Raw genomic sequence first — 17,041 nt, forward strand, 5'->3', positions numbered from 1 at the left:
ACATCCCAATGTCATATTAATAAGCAGAATGTACTTACAAGGTCAGTGGACTACGTTAAATACACTGTAATATGGCAGTATAACAGATACTGGTGGATGTCTATTCAATTTTATTTATATAGCACTTTTCGCAATTAGTAATAGTAGAGAATTTTATACTGATCTCACCCAAATTAGGTGAGACCAGGGTAAAGATGCATCCCCCGTGGAGAATTTTATCCTGCTCTCACCCAAATTAGGTGAGACCAGGGTAAAGATGCATCCCCTGTGGAGAATTTTATCTTGATCTCACCCAAATTAGGTGAGACCAGGGTAAAGATGCATCCCCTGTGGAGAATTTTATCCTGATCTCACCCAAATTAGGTGAGGCCAGGGTAAAGATACATCCACTGTTATATGGCAGAAAAACACCAGTGGACCCCTAGGGTCCAACGCACAACCTCTGATGTCGCCGGTTCTGTGGTACAAGGTGTGTGGTCTTTCAAATTAAAAAGCAGGAGGTCATTACAAAGAAGACATGTTGCAGGTCCCAACTCATTGTGGCACATTGATGGAAACCACAAACTTATCAGGTAAATGAGGATAGTATCCATGTTCTACAATCTGCATACCCGGATGACTGGCAGCACAAGTAATTTTAATCTGAAAATGGATCACACTATACTATATATTTTTCTGATCTAAAACAAATACATTTACTTTATCAAAACATGGATATGATGTATATAAATTTTATATACATTTGAGGTTTGATTGCTACATTTTGTTCTTGAAAAAAAGGTTTTATTCTCTATGAAAACACTCTGTAACGTAGAGAGAAACAGGAAACTTGTAGGTTGCCTTAAGTTGATTATTGCTGCCTTCCTTTGTTAACTCTAAAATTTCTTCCTAGTTTAAATAATTACACTTACAATTAGTTTTAGCTAAAGCTGTACATTATGTACTTTGTGTATTTAGACACAGAAGTAAATAATTTTATTAACATTAAGTTGTAGATATCAATGTAAAAATTAAGCCGTAAGCATAAGCAGTAAATGCATTTTGTTTAATTTCTAGGTGGAGAGTAGTGATCCATGGCGGAATCTGTGGCTTCAGCAGACTAATTGTGTTTTTGCGGGCTTCGGACAACAACCGAAGCAACACGGTGTTTGAACAATTTGTTCAAGCCACTGCCAGGTATGGGGTACCATCTCGGGTCAGATGTGACCACGGAGGAGAGAACAATGATGTGTGCATGTTCATGAACACTTACCGTGGATCAGAACGAGGAAGCGCTATCCGTGGCAGAAGTGTCCACAACCAGCGGATAGAGAGACTGTGGGGAGATCTCTGGCGAGGTGTGACTAATGTGTACCATCAGCTGTTTTCCTTCCTTGAAAGTGAGCGAATCATTGACTGCTCCAATGAACTTCAGATGTGGGCACTACATTATGTTTATCTTCCACGGATAAACCGGGACATTCAAGTTTTCATAGATCAATGGAACAACCATGGTTTGCGAACTGTTGGCCACCACACACCATACCAAATATTTGTCCAAGGATGTCTGCGAAGACAAGCTCAACCACTCACTGCCATGACTGAGATTTTTGAAGGCAACACAGCTCCACAAGGTGCAGCTGTTTCAGTTCCTGTACTGAACTTGCAGGAAGCAGTTAGTGTTCCCCTTAACCAGTTCCGTCCAAATGACAGGCAGATGCAACTAATCCAAGATGTGGACATTTTTGCAGGACCTATAGGTAGTCAGTCTATAGATGCTCTACAAAGGGTAATCAGAGTTTTGCAGGAATAAAGTTTACAGCGTTAAGGGGGTCGCACACCAGGTGAGAAGTGCTGTGTTGTGCCATGAATCTAATCAGAACACATTATTTTCTATGAATGTAGGCACACAGAGCACCACTCACATAGTTTTGGCTGTTGATTTTTATTTTGCATTTTGAACTAGTGGCTAACTGAACAAGCTTGCGCTTATTAATGTGCATGTCTGGTGTACGATACCTCCAAGTTGTCCTAGACACGACGCAACATGGCACTTCTTGTCCGGTGTGCAACCCCCTTTAGATTTTTGGATGCATATGAAGTTTTTTTTCTCTTAAGTAATAAATAATAGTACTGTCAAATGTACTTGTTTATGTTTTATTAAGGAATAATTGAAGAGTTTCGTTGCAAAACGAGATAAATCCATTTTTTTACATTTTTGACAAAACATGTTTATTATTATGTTATTGTGTTATTATTTTGTTTTATGGTGCTACTTAGCTGTATTTTATGTTTAAGTTATGAAGGTTTAAATCAAAACAAACCAACTGCAGTTGAATTAAAATTAATTGAAATGCACAACCAAAAAACAAGATTTCTGAACAATTAAAAAAACAGTGGTTATCTCGTTTTGCAACGACACTCTTCAATTGAAGCACACAATAAAATAATTATATAAATTCATGCAGGGCTAGAAGTATATGTATGTACAGAAACACCACCAGGTATTGGATCAGTAATTGCAAAAGCCAATACCCTAAAGCCAGGTATTGGGAAAAGAGAAAGTGTATTGGAACATCTCTAGTTATCAAACAACCTGTACAAAACTAAGTGCAAATAACAATGAAGGAAGTGTACAAAAAGTTTGTATTTACTTTCAAGACATTTTATTTTCCCAAGTTGTAGTGCTTTATCATTGTAGGGCAGGGGTTTTCAAACTCGACCCTGGAGGACTTTCTGCAAGACACCAGCACTGTGTTACAACATGACTGAGTTAAGGCACCCCTGCTCTAGGGAGTGCTGTCAAAGGATAACAGCTTAAAAGCTTATTTTTGATCATTTTAATATGTACTGTATTCTATTATACATTATTTACTAAAGCCTGATTTTCTCTAAGTAAAACCTGCTTTTTGAACAAAATTTATATAAAGGGGTAAAGTAGCAGTGTAAAAGGGGTGTCAATGTAATGTCACTGTCAATGTATCTTTCTTATTTTATTGAAACATTTGATGGAGAAAATAGAATAAGTTTAATTGTGTTACCTGGACATTAATGTAGCCTTGCAGTACAAGGACCACATTGATATATGGCTCTATGCAAGACAAGTACTGCGTACAAGTACTTTGTTCATTGTAGTATTAAACACTTTGTAGTAAAATTATAGACACTAAGGGGGCAATTTCCCGGAAAGGGTTTAAGTCTAGTCCCACATAAAAATGCATATTTGAGTTGTCTTAACTGAAAACAGCTTGCCAGACATCACTTAAGATACATCATTGCCTTGTTTTCTCTCAAGATGCACAACAGTAGTGCTTTTTGTAAGGGATGATTGTAAAAACAACTTAAATGTTTTAATAAAACTAAGGCCTAGTCCTGGGACTCCTGGCTTACTCTAAACCCTGTCCGGGAAACTGCCTCCAAGTGTGTGCTAAGATTTCACAGAATTACAGTGGTTAAATAATTGAGTTGAGTAACTTTCATGGCACCTAAAACCCAGGGTTGTTTCAAATTAATCTTATCTAGCCAAAGTAATGTAACCTGGCTAGACACCTTAACAGTCACAGGTCTGCTGCTGACAGGTCTGACGTAAGTACACATGGCCAAGACTACTCATTTAAAACATTAAGGGTGAGTATCTTATCTCTTTAGAAACCACTGTGTTTTGAAGCCATTTAGAATGCCGAGCTTGATAGATCTTATCTTTAGATGTGACATTTCTGTAATATTGCCCTTGTGGAGCATCTTGGTTGCACCCTACTTGCCAACCTGTATATTAAATCTTTAATTTTTATTTTTATAATTTTAAGTTTATATTGTTTATCAAAAACGAAAATTCATTACTATGTTCTATATCTTCAATTTAAAGAATCACACATGTAACCTTTTTCATAAACAAATGTTAGAAAACTGAGGTGTGTTAAATCAGAATGCTTACTTGTGTGCAAAATGAGCCTTTAAATCAATAACTTTCAATTATAAATAACTACTATACCTTTTTAAAACTGCAATCTGCCTATTTATTTGTATGGGCTACACAAGAAAAGGACAACAACACTAAAATCTGTAATGGTGGTAGCATGTAGCCTATATGAGTGTCAGACATCCCCCAGGTTTAGAGAAATGGTTTGATCCAACTTTTAGGCAACCAGTCACATTTGACACGTTTAAACGGGAAACTGGTGTCTGAATCACGCGTTATTTACGCGTATTTTACGTTTACTTAAAGATCATGTTCTTCCTGATACCATTTTTTAAACCCTAGTTAGTGTGTAATGTTGCTATAATAGCATAAATAATACCTGTAAAATGATAAAGCTCAAAGTTCACTGCCAGGCGAAATATTTTCTTCAATAGAATTCCTCTTCAAAAGCCTACAACGAACGGCTGGTTTGGACTACAGCCCTCTACTTCCTGCTTTAATGACGTCAGTAAAACAGTTCGTTGACTAAACTCCGCCTACATGAATACGTCAGTCACCAGCTTTGGCTGGTTAAGTACACGTAAAGTACACATGAATAACACGTTAAGTACGTGTTAAAATGCGCGTGTATTTGACCCTCTTGGCGTTCCAGAGGTCCGAAACGACCTACAGCTGCTGGAGGAAAACATTCAAAAAGCCGAAAACGGGTTTGATGCAAAAATGACGCCACGGATGAATCGTTGTCCCACAGGATGAACCTCATGGAAAGCTCATTAGATTGCATATCATCCAGACTCACATCAATGGACGTGAACATTTGCAGTGTCTTTGCTTCTAATTCTACATCTCTGCTGGTTGATCTGCTGTATATGGAGACAGATTTAGAAAGCAAATCTTACTGGTCATTGGACAAAAGCCCAGCACTAGCGACCAGTGTTGGGAACGTTACTTTAAAGAAGTAATTAGTTATAGTTACTAATTACTTCTTACAAATAGTAACTGAGTTAGTAACTGTGTTACATTATTATAAACGTAACTAATTACCATGGGAAATAATTATTGTGTTACTTAAAAAAATCTTATATTTCAAATAACTTGGATGCCCCAAATATTAAATATGTTAAATTGCTTAAATGGATACTAAAGAGAAAACACTAATTTTGTGGCAGCATATGACATGTGTGGGGTGCTTTATTAGATCAGAATTAACTACTTGCCTCAGAGGTGGAGAGACTTTTTCTTCCTGGACATAAGTTGCACATTACACAAACATCACCTCAGCAATGGAAAAGTAGTGCTTATTATACTTTGTGTTTGCGACTGCTACCTTTGAGCTTGTTGTACTTTCCATCGCCCTGTCACCGGTGTGTTCGTAGTGATTGGTGCGCGATGACCGGGCTGCCTGTCAGTGCTTTGAGATGGGGCACAGCAGCAGAGCAGCACCTGCTGCTCATTGAGAAAAGAGAACGACACGTGTTTTCAGGTCAGTCTACAAAAGTCTCCAACCACGCCAGAAAAGATCGCTAGATTTGTCCTAGTTGCTTTTTTGAAATAAAGTCGCTAAAGTGATAGACAGTTGATAAAACTAGCGACAAAGTACCCAAGTTGCCCAGACTTTTTTACACTGCTCGGAGTCAGACTGTGTGTGCTTGTGTGTGAACTCCGCCTCTGGCTTAATTTTCCATCGTTAGCCAACCAATCATCATCAGCTATGTGGTTGTCCCACCCCCTCTCACACACACACACCAATCATCATTAGTTATGTTTCTCCCAAGACACACACACAAGAGAAAAACAGTGTCTGGCTGAGAGAGCGAGCCTACATGGTTGAAAATCACTTCAGTGAGATCAATTTTAGTAACGCGCAGCATTTTAATGTCAGTAACGATAACAGCGTTATGGCAGTTGAAACAGTAATTTATTTGATTACTTGTTACTGAAAAAAATAACACAGTTAGTAACGCAGATTACTTTTAACGACGTTATTCCCATCACTGCTAGTGACCACGAGGGTGTCAGATACGGCCAATGGACCAGAGGTAATCTTTGACTCTCATTTTATGCTTTCTCAATCGCCTGAGCATCCCTCCCACCGCATTCCCTCATTCCTTCCCTCTGGCCTGTAGCCGAAAGTGCAACAGTTGCATCCACATTGGTGTCAGATGCGGGAGGAGTGGAACAAATGACTAGACTACAAAACATTGAGAGTTAGCATCAGCATCATTTCATTCAAGTTTGCTTTGAGAAGCCAAAGTAGGCTATTTTTTAACATCTGACTTGAAGAAATGTATTTAGTTGTTGACTAGACCTTAGTTTCATTCGAAAAAACTCCTCACTGGATATCTTGCTGTCAGTGCCAGATTGAATAGAATCCGACCATTTCATAATATTAACATCAGCTTTCATTCTTCACTGTTTTTAACTTTTTATTTATTGTAATTTCTAAAAATAAATTGACGCAAATGGTGCTGTTGAAGTTTTATAGTATTTAAAAAAACACGTTACTGAAAAATTATAAGATTTGTTTATTGCTTAAACCAGTACTTGCCAATCCTGGTCCTCGAGTACCCCGCTCCAACAAACTTTTATATGTCTACTATGTTAAAACACCCGATTCAAATCATCAAGCTGAGGGCCAAGGGCCTCATTTATAAAATTGTCCATAGGATCCATACTAAAAGTGGCAAATATTTTTACTTGTTTTAAGTAAACATCTTGATTTTCCTAATTTATTTTAATAAACAATACTTAATATCTTAAGCCACTTTGCTTACCAAGTAAATGTATCTCCATTTAAGAATTTTCAGATAATTATACTGGAAAACAAGACAAAAAAATACTAAGTCAGACATTCGTTGTTGTTTTTTTGCAGCGTGGTGCTTTTTGTTGACACCGCCATCTTGTGGTTATTTTGTGTCACTACGGTGTGTGATTTTTTTTTTTTTTGCTAAAATCTTGAAATTTTAGCATATCATCACAATTTTATATGAAATCATCTTTGCATAGAATAAAGATAATTCGGAGAAATCACGAATAGTGTGGCCAATTTCAATTCACTTTAGAATGGATTACACCGTGAATAAGCGATGTATTCATTATAACATGTCAAACTTTAGCAATGATCAGAGGTGGAAAGTAACGAATTACATTTACTCACGTTACTGTAATTGAGTAGTTTTTTTTGTGTATTTTTACTTTTTTTGAGTAGTTTTTAAAATCTGTACTTTTACTTTTACTTAAGTATGTTTTGTTTAAAGTATTGTACTTCGCTACATTTTAAATCATATCCGTTACTGAGTAAAAAAATATTTTAAAAAGCAAAGTGATAAAGACGCGAAACGGATGTAAATGGGCGGGGCCCGGGGAACGCGCAAAAAGAACCATGGAGACGGACGAGAAAGGCGCGCGCTAATGCAGACCCGCCTCAGTTCAAATCTTATGAAAGAAACCCCTGGTCATATTTAAGCGACCACTTTCCACTGACGCGAAGCGAGTGTTTCATTTCTATGAAAGGTAGGATTCATGCTCTTAAGTACGAAATTGCACGACGCGTTTTTAATACCATGCGCATTATCTTCCGAGGTCTAGCACCTTCGCGTCAAGTCAAACAGATATTCAAAACGTCCTCGAGCGTGCGCAGGTCAGTATACATTGCAGAGAGAGAGAGAGAGAGAGAGAGAGAGAGAGAGAGAGAGAGAGAGAGAGAGAGAAGAATAAATGTCATCAGGCACCCAGGTCAGGGAAGTAAGAAGATAATAAACGTGTCAAATGTATATAGACATGGCACTCATCTCATTATATGCTCATTTAAACTAGATATATAGTTTAATAAAATAATGTATGTTACCAGCAATACATCAATTACAACCTTACTATAGTGATTGTATTTACAAGCTGCTGACCACCTTCAAAAGTGCATAACTCACATGTAAAAATCATTAAACAATTCCATAAATGTTTCTTACTTTAAAAAAGCTTTTTATTTTATTAACTTTTTGTTATTGCATTTTAATGTTCCTACAATTAAAAACAACTAGTTTGAGATTTATATTCCCTTGTCGTTTTTGAACTATACTAGAATCCTCGACCTCTCCCCGCTGTAAAAAAAATTACTTTTACTCTGAGTAGATTTTTAGACAAGTAACTTTACTTTTACTTAAGTAAAATATTATTAAAGTAACTTTACTTTTACTTGAGTACAATATTTTAGTACTTTTTCCACCTCTGGCAATGATACAAATAGAGAAAGAGACAGACAGATAGACAGACAGACAGACAGACAGATACTTTCCAAAGTAAAATATATTGGGGGTATATTATTTAAATCATTATTCATTAGTCTGATGTCACGCAAAAAAATTTTTGCCTAAAATTGTGCGCATCTTATCACTGGGTATTCTCGCTTTCAGTGCCTGACTGAATATAATCTGATATTTTTTCAGTGTTTCTACATAATTCATAATTGTAAAAATTATTATTGTAAAATAGAATATCAATAAAATAATTTATTAAAGTAACTTAATAAAATGTCTTAATGTCACTTATGTGTTTTTTTAATTGGTCAAACCAAAATAATTGACTAGAAATAGAACAGATATTTTTATGTTATTATTAAGACGTAGGCTACATCTAATAAAATAGCGAACAGAGAAACTGTGCCTTTTGCGGACAAAAAACACCTCCGAAATGTTGAGTTTATGAATATTTACACTTACAATATGTACTTTGTGAAATGTGTGTGTAAAATAATCAATTTTATAACATGTGGCTGTAGAGACAAACACGCCGCGTTGCCTTCCAGACACTTTTCAAAACGTATTTATATTAAATCTAATTAATAATTATAAATTATGACATGAGAAAATTAGAAGTGTGCAAAAGAGCACAGTTCAGATATTGTTAATTAAAGCGGTTTTATACACCTTTCTGCCTTGTTTAAATTAACAAGCATTTTATTTGCCACTGTCAACACGTTTTGTGATTGATTTAATGATTTATTACAGAAACTTCTATGAAGCAAAGCTATTGTACTAAGCATCTTTATATATATATGTTATAAATGTTGTAACAAATATATTAGTATTCTTATATATTAAGAATAACAATATGATACATTTATATTGCGCTAAAATGCGTTAAATATGGAAATAGGAATTATTCTCAACCACCACCAATAAAGTTTAAACATTATACTTTAGAAAAACGCCTCGGAAGTGTTGAGTTTATGAATATTTACACTTACAATACTTTGTGAAATGTGTGTATGTGTGTGTGTGTGTCTGTGTGTAAAATAATAAATTTTATAACATGTGGCTGTAGAGACAAACAGGCCACGTCGCCTTCCAGATATCTTATGCGGCTTTCACATAGGATGCGGTATGCGCTGCGCTCGCTGCTGGGTTCAGCGCAGCCAAGCGATTTGAGCTCTGCTGGCCAGACCAAAGTAGGCGGGGTTTTCAAAACTTTCAGCGGGAGTTTTAAACGTCAACTTATTTGATTGTTGTTACACCTTTCGTGCAGCAGCAAATGATGTATCTGTCCCGTGCTAAAAAGCAAGCGATAGCACTAGCTCTGCTAGTAATAAAACGAAAAAGAAAGAGGAGGCTGTGGGTGCATGAAACCCTCAAGTCCCGAAAAATGTTTGGGGAATTCAGGCTTGCAAAGGAGCTCCGTTTCCACAGCAACCGGTTCCAGGTTTATTTTCGGCTCAGTAGGGAGCAGTTCGACACCTTGCTGGGCAGAGTCGGACCTAGAATCGCAAAGATCCGCTCAAATTACAGAGAGCCAATTTCCTCAAAGAAGTGTCTGGCAATTTGTCTGAGGTGGGTGATTTATATTGAAATAAAATGTGATAAAATGAAATCTACTAATCTTTAGTGCTGTATATAAATATATATGTATGTATGTATGTGTGTGTGTGTGTGTGTGCGTGTGTGTGTGTGTGTATACATACACACACACACACACACACACACACACACACACACACACACACACACACACACACACGGGGTGGGCGATATGACCAAAATCTTCTATCACGATAGGATTAATTTTATATCAATGTAACGATATATTACGGTAGAGTTTATAATAAAGGTTTAAATCTTTAATACCATAGAAATGTTCATAATTCTCACAAAAAACATATACAAGCATACAAAGAAGATAAAAACAAACAAAACTCAAGCTCTCTGAAGATAAACAGTCAATGACATAAGAATGATAATAAATAATTATGCATGTATGTATAAGCCTATATATATATATATATATATATATATATATATATATATATATATATATATATATATATATATATATATATATATATATATATATATAATATGACTTTCTGTCTGTACCAAGCACTGCTGATTGGCAGGAGATTGCCCTTGGGTTTAAGGAGAGGTGGAACTTCCCCAATTGTGTGGGTGCAATTGATGGGAAGCATGTGGTAATCCAGGCACCACATAATTCAGGTTCCCAGTATTTTAATTACAAGGGAACATACTCTGTTGTCCTTCTGGCTGGTGTGGATGCAAGGTATCTTTTTAGGGTGGTGGATGTTGGAGCTTTTGGTCGGAACAGCGATGGAGGAACCCTTGCTGCCTCTGCTTTTGGACAAGCCCTGCGGGAAGAGAAGCTGCATCTCCCAGCAGATGCTCCTCTACCTGGTGCTGATCACCTTGGCCCCATGCCTCATGTCTTTGTGGGAGTATTTTTGTGACCTTGTGGGGACATTTTGAGGTCCCCATGAGGAAACAAGCTTATAAATCAAACAGAATGATGTTTATTGAAAATGTCTATGGAAACCAGAGTGTGTGTGATACACACACACACAAACACACACACATTTATATGTATGTATGAATATGTGTGTGTGTGTGTGTGTGTGTGTGTGTGTGTGTATTGTGTGTGTGTATATATTTAGAACATAATATAACATTATATATGAAGAGTTTCGTTGCAAAAGGAGATAAATCCATATTTTAACATTGTCAAAACATGTTTATTATTATGTTATCATTTTGTTTTATGGTGCTACTTAGCTGTATTTTTTAACACTCTGGGGTCGACGGCGGCGCGGGCGCCGCAAACTCTTTATTTTTCAATCACTCCGCAAAGAGACTTATATGCATGTCAAAAATCAGCAGAGTAATTTATGATTTATACATCATTTAAAACGTTAAAGTGTCTATTTTTTCTGTCCACTCCCAATAAAAACAGAATGTTGTGCTTTTCGCAAAATTAAGAAAATAAACATGATGCGCGTTTTGTTCTCTCTCCCTCAGTGAAGTCCTTTCAGAAACCCGTCAGAAAAATAAACTGTAACTTAATGAATACTTGTCGTAGAAACAAAAGATAAATGTCTACATAATGCTTGGAATGTCTCCTTTTAAATGATGTAAGTGAGATTGAAAACAGATATTGTCATTCGGTGTAAACTGTATGAGAAGGAGGAGAAGTACCGTATTTCTCCAGTTACCGCATTATCTGTAATGAGAAGAGATCGCCGCACCCCCGCGCCATTGAAGTGAACGAGCAGAAACATCCATATGCATAACTCGTGCCTCCTGCAGTCAATGGATACGCAATCCACAATCCAGTCTCTCCGTTCCTTGTATTTCCATCCGATTGCACCAAACATGACATCTAAATCCTTATTTACTTGCGTATCTGTGTCAGTATCTCCAGACGCGAGTGTTTTCTTTGTCTTCCGTCAAACAGTTGACGCGACGGGAACGCACATACACAAACACATCATTGCATTGAGTACATACACGAGTCAGGAAACTCGATGCGCTTTTTGGTATTCTTATAAAATACGTGATTGTAAACAGTACAATCCTTATTTAGTTGCGTCTAAGCGCATATCTCCGCACAGCAAGTTTATTAAACACAGGATCACTCGCGTGTGCACACGTTTACTGCATTTATGATCAACACGTGAGGTAATGGCGGCGGCTGTAAACAAACATTGATAGGTTTATCACGCGTGTCCCTTGTTGTGTTTCTACTATAATGATTACAAAAACACAAATAAGAGTCCAGACAACGATAGGCAGTTGTTTTTTGAGCTTTTTACTGCACAAAAGTAAACCTCTCGCTGGCCAACCAAACACAAACCCTGTGTTCACTTTACGATGGCCAAACAGTACCTTTACCATGATTAGGCTACTATGGTTTTTAAAAGGTAACTTATACTTGTGAAATTAATAGAAAATATATATATATATATATATATATATATATATATATATATATAATGTATATATATATATATATATATAATGTATATATATATATATATAATGTATATGTGTGTGTGTGTATTTACATTATATTGAAAAGTAAACCTTATCATGGTTTTACTACAGAGAAAGTTTCTGTTGAACATCCGCAAAAGACTCATTATGTGGCTCATTATTCAACTCTTTTGTCTCTCAGCTGTCAATCACTGATTATTCAGGAGCTTTCCCGCCTTCACACATACAGCCTTTCCCAAGCAAAAGTGTCTTAGAAATTGTAAATCAATATCTTGCTTTATGTGCATGAGTAGGCCATATGATTTTCACATCATTTTGAAGAAAAAACTCTAGACTACTAGATCCTGTTTTGAAAAGTCTTGGGAAAACATGTTTAGAATGAGTTTTGTGGAGTTATATCAGTGTCTTAAAAATTTTGCTTTTTCTAAAACCACGCATAAACATTTTTCAGTCAAAAATACAAACATGTATACACATGTTGATTATATGATATTGTAGCCCAGTTTGTGATGAACACAGTGTTATGAGACTTTTGCCATTAATATGTTTTTAAGCAACTGAAAAAAGCACAAATGTCAGTGCATGTCAAAACTTCCCCAGGGGGCATATTACAGAAACTTTCTATCTTAGGTCTTAACTTAAGATATGATGTGTTAAGTTAAAATTTTTCACAAATTCATATTACAGAAGCAAATCTTAAATTGATTTAGGATTCTCATCTTATCTCACCAAAACTTATCTCATCTCTAGTTGGGAAATCCCAAATCGCTTAATCATGTTTGGCTATCAACTGTCATGTCTGTTACCAAGCAACCAGCAATGCGTGAGCTGCTGCTACAGTAAACAAAAGAATTGTTCTTTTAATTTCAATGGGCCAGAAAAATACATTTTATTAAATTCATAGTAATCATAGTCTGTGTTTTTTGTATTAGTGTTTTAGCACATCATCTATCAGTTACCATTCAATTTAAACATTTAGCAAATGTGACTTACAAAAATTAAAAAAAATTATTCTTCCTAAGTGCTAGGATACTATTGTACATTTCAACATTTGATAGAAACATGACAAGAAATAGGTGCTGAGTCAAGTGTGTACTGTATTCACTATAATCCCATCAAGTGTTCATGGAAAAGATAACTGTTTTTTAATAATGAGGGATGACAGAAATTGAAAGATCGCTCCACTAGTGAGAAACATTGTGATTATGTGAATGTGTGAAGGTAAAAAACATTCAAAGAGTAATCCAAAAACAAACATTGATGTTTTTCATCCTCCACTTTGTTAAAAATGTAATGTCATTCTCCCACAGCTCTATCATAGTGTGATTGTTTCAGCTGGCTCTCATTAAAGTTTTAAGTTAGGACACCTGTGAGGTTACACTAAAGTTAAGACCGTTTTTAGGATGTTTTGTCAAGTTAGGATGCTTCTGTAATACCACTTTCCTATCTGCAGTTAAGATAAGATAATGCATTTAGGAACATCATTCTGTAATAGCTTTTGTCTTAAATGAGGTCCTAACTAAAATTACCATGGTTACCAAACAGTTAAGATAAGATTTTAAAGTTAGGACTTTTCTGTAATACGCCCCCAGGGCCCTAAAAACCCCTTAGACCACAGAGGGTTATGAAGGTTTAAATCAAAACAAACCAACTGCAGTTGCATTGAAATTAATTGGAATGCACAACCAAAAAACGAGATTTCTGAACAATTAAAAAAACGGCTGTCTCTAACCAGTAATCAAACACTGAGTGTCTGGCACGTATTTGCTGTATTTCATACAAAAATAAAGGTATTAAGCTATAATATAAATATCACAAATTAATTTAAGCTACACACACTCTCTCTCTCTCTCTTGTCAGTTTTTCTCTCTGACACTTTTTTGCTGTATTTCATAAAAAATAAAGGTAGTAAGTTAAAGTTAGTGTTATAAATATTACAAATTAATTACGCTACACACACTCTTCCTCTCTCTGCCAGTCATCTAAGTTTTTTCGTTTTAACCATCAGCTGGCTTAACCAGTTTTTTTTTACTCTGACACTTTTTGCTGTGTTTCATAAAATATAAAGGTAGTAGTGGTATAAATAATAAATAATATTACAAATTAAGCTACACACACAAACAAACACTCTCTCTCTCCTTCTTATGATCAGTGATACAGAAATATAACAATTTCTGATCAACCCATATATTAATTGCATGCTTAAAATAACATACCGGTTAAAGCCCCGCCCATTTCAAGACAAACCCCGCCTACTTCCGGGTTAGGCCACACCCACTCCGAGTACAGATACAGATAATTCATATGGTTTACAGATACAGATACAGATAATGCTGTACTCGCCCATCCCTAGTCATCATTAACTGTTTATCTTTATTAACTGATTTACTGTATTTACATCACTCCCTAGTAAAAAAATAGCTGAAAACCTATGCAAACAGATTGACAGCCCTGCTTGGTTAGGAACTGTAGAACGTTACATGAATCACGTGACCGCTTTTCATCTGCCGCTGGTGAAGTGCCCTGGCAACACAGCATAACCTGATCTATCCACCTGTCATCTCTGGACCCCAACTCAACTTCTACAACATAACACAAAGGCTCTTTTAAGAGCCACCCACTTATTCATGAAAGATCTAATTCCCAATTAAACACACACATTATTTGTCATGTGTTTTAATTGTTTAAAAACACTTTTAAAACCATAGTTCATACACTAAACAATGGTTCATCACTGTTAACATTTGAATCAAAACACAAATCATGAACTTAGTACTGTTATGAAATAACTGGATTTTTAACAATTTGCTTGAACAATGTTTATCCTATCCTTTATGTAAAGAGGAACATTTAAGGTAAGTTTTGAGTGTGTGTGTGTGTGTGTGTGTGTGTGTGTGTGTGTGTGTGTGTGTGACAAACATTAAAGCTGACACCAAGGAACAAATTATATCAAGAAGCTATTTCTTAAGAAAACTCAGCCATATGTAGGGCAGTCAAGAACTCAATTTTGATTTCACTTTTTTTTCATGTGACAGGTTTCTGAGACGTGGGGCCAGAGGTAGATGGAGCATCCTCTGTCACACTAGGAGGGTCAGAAAGACTTGGAGTCTCTGAAGATTCAGTGGCCAAAACTGCAGGAGTAGACAGGGAGCTGGGAGAAACATCAGTCAGGGCAGGTCCGTAGCCAGCCTATTGAAAGGGGGGGGTTCTTTTTTTTTAAAGGTGGACTTTTTTGAAGTTTTTCCTTCCCATTTGTATTTAATTATGAGCAGGGCCGTACGCAGGATTTTATAAATACCGAGGTCCATATATGTATTTTTCTAGGTCATGCACCACAGGAAAAAATCTTATTTCTCTACTCTACATATATGAATTTAAAAAAAAAAATCAGAAAACCAAAGAATCAAATAACTATAGATTTCAAACCATGTCAGTATGCAGAAGATTTGTGTTGGTCGTTAGGAATGCCTTGTAATAATTATTATACCATCCTGGGCACACTGGGTTATGTCAGTAAAGTAAACATAGGCTTACTGAATATAGGATCATTTTAGTGAATTAACTAAAGGCTATCAATAATTAGTTTATTAAATTTATTCAAAATATGCACACCCTATTATTATACACTTTATATGCTTAAATACAACATCAGTAATGCAGGGAACTTGAATTTTATAAATGGGTTGGCCGAGGCTACTTTAGGGGGTCCATATCCCATGAAAGAAAACTGTAATTATTAAAAAAGCATAAATGGATCTACTATTACTTCACATTACCCCACATTAGATAAATATTCTTCTTGCCCTGCATGCATTTTACTAACTGTGTAAGATGTAAACATAATGCAAGCCTTAATTTTAAACTTCTCACATCTGATTTACTGTCTGTTAATTAAGCAAAAGGCTTATTGTTAACTGCAGTAACTTTAGTAAAAGTTGTTCAGAAAATTACAATTCCATGATAAACCTTAAACTTACTTTTAATAGCAGAGCTCAACGGCTCAACACTACAGGAAGAAGTTACAAGTAAGTTATTTATTGGGCTTTAAGACCGAATGCAATAAAATGTTTAAGCCAAAAGATGAACGTGCGCCCATTTAAACTCCGTGCACGCGCATTACCGGTGGATGAAGTGTTGTACCGCTCACGTGATGCGTCGCGTTTTCCGTTTTCAAGTTTAACAGTGAATCTAATCATACAGTAAAAAAGACATCTTAAAGAATTAAAGAGTGGCATTGAATTTTGTTAATAAACACGCTGAATAACGGGAAGTAAATTACTGGAGGGAGTTAAAGCAGCGCATTAAATTTGGACATTCATGTGGCTCAGCTGCAGTTATCTGCAGTTTCTTGTCTTGTCACCTTGACAAACACTGTGTTTCATATTTCTCGTCATTAAACGGCTGTATAATAGTCAGCGTTTGATTACTTACATCTTTCTTGCACTTCCACTAAAGGCGCATCTGACCCCTGTGTTGCACCTTTGTCTGCCTGGTTTGATTTGATTGGTCATCTCAGTATAATTTTGACTATCTTACTTAATGGGGTGCAGCTCAGACCTGTTGGCATGTGACATCACACTACTGCGAGATCTATTTAAAAGCATACTGAGTCATTTACTATTGAATCGGTCTCGCGGTGCTAAGACGTCACATGCCGATCGGTCTGCGCAGTGCAGCCAGAAGTCAAACGAGCACTGAGCATTGAGTCAAATAAAACGAGCGTCAGAAAATGACCGAAATCCGGACCTCGTGGACCTCAATGGTGAGTACGGTCATGCGTCCAGCTTCAATAATGCGTCAGGAACCCAGAATATTTGTCACAAGCATTGATTAAAACAATGATGACAATTACCACGCGAAAAAACGACTTAAA

General features: G+C 36.2%; 1 protein-coding gene across 1 annotated transcript; it reads left to right on the plus strand.

The window, feature by feature from the left end:
* Positions 1-389: 389 nt before the first annotated feature.
* LOC141369136 (uncharacterized) lies at positions 390-2,028 on the plus strand. The gene is made up of 2 exons (XM_073874703.1): positions 390-572; positions 1,057-2,028. Exons 1-2 carry the CDS (start codon positions 397-399, stop codon positions 1,790-1,792), a joined length of 912 nt encoding a protein of 303 aa, XP_073730804.1. The 5' UTR covers positions 390-396; the 3' UTR covers positions 1,793-2,028.
* The last annotated feature ends 15,013 nt before the right edge of the window (positions 2,029-17,041 follow it).

This window comes from Misgurnus anguillicaudatus, chromosome 12 (assembly GCF_027580225.2).
Source record: "Misgurnus anguillicaudatus chromosome 12, ASM2758022v2, whole genome shotgun sequence".
Taxonomy (NCBI): domain Eukaryota; kingdom Metazoa; phylum Chordata; class Actinopteri; order Cypriniformes; family Cobitidae; genus Misgurnus; species Misgurnus anguillicaudatus.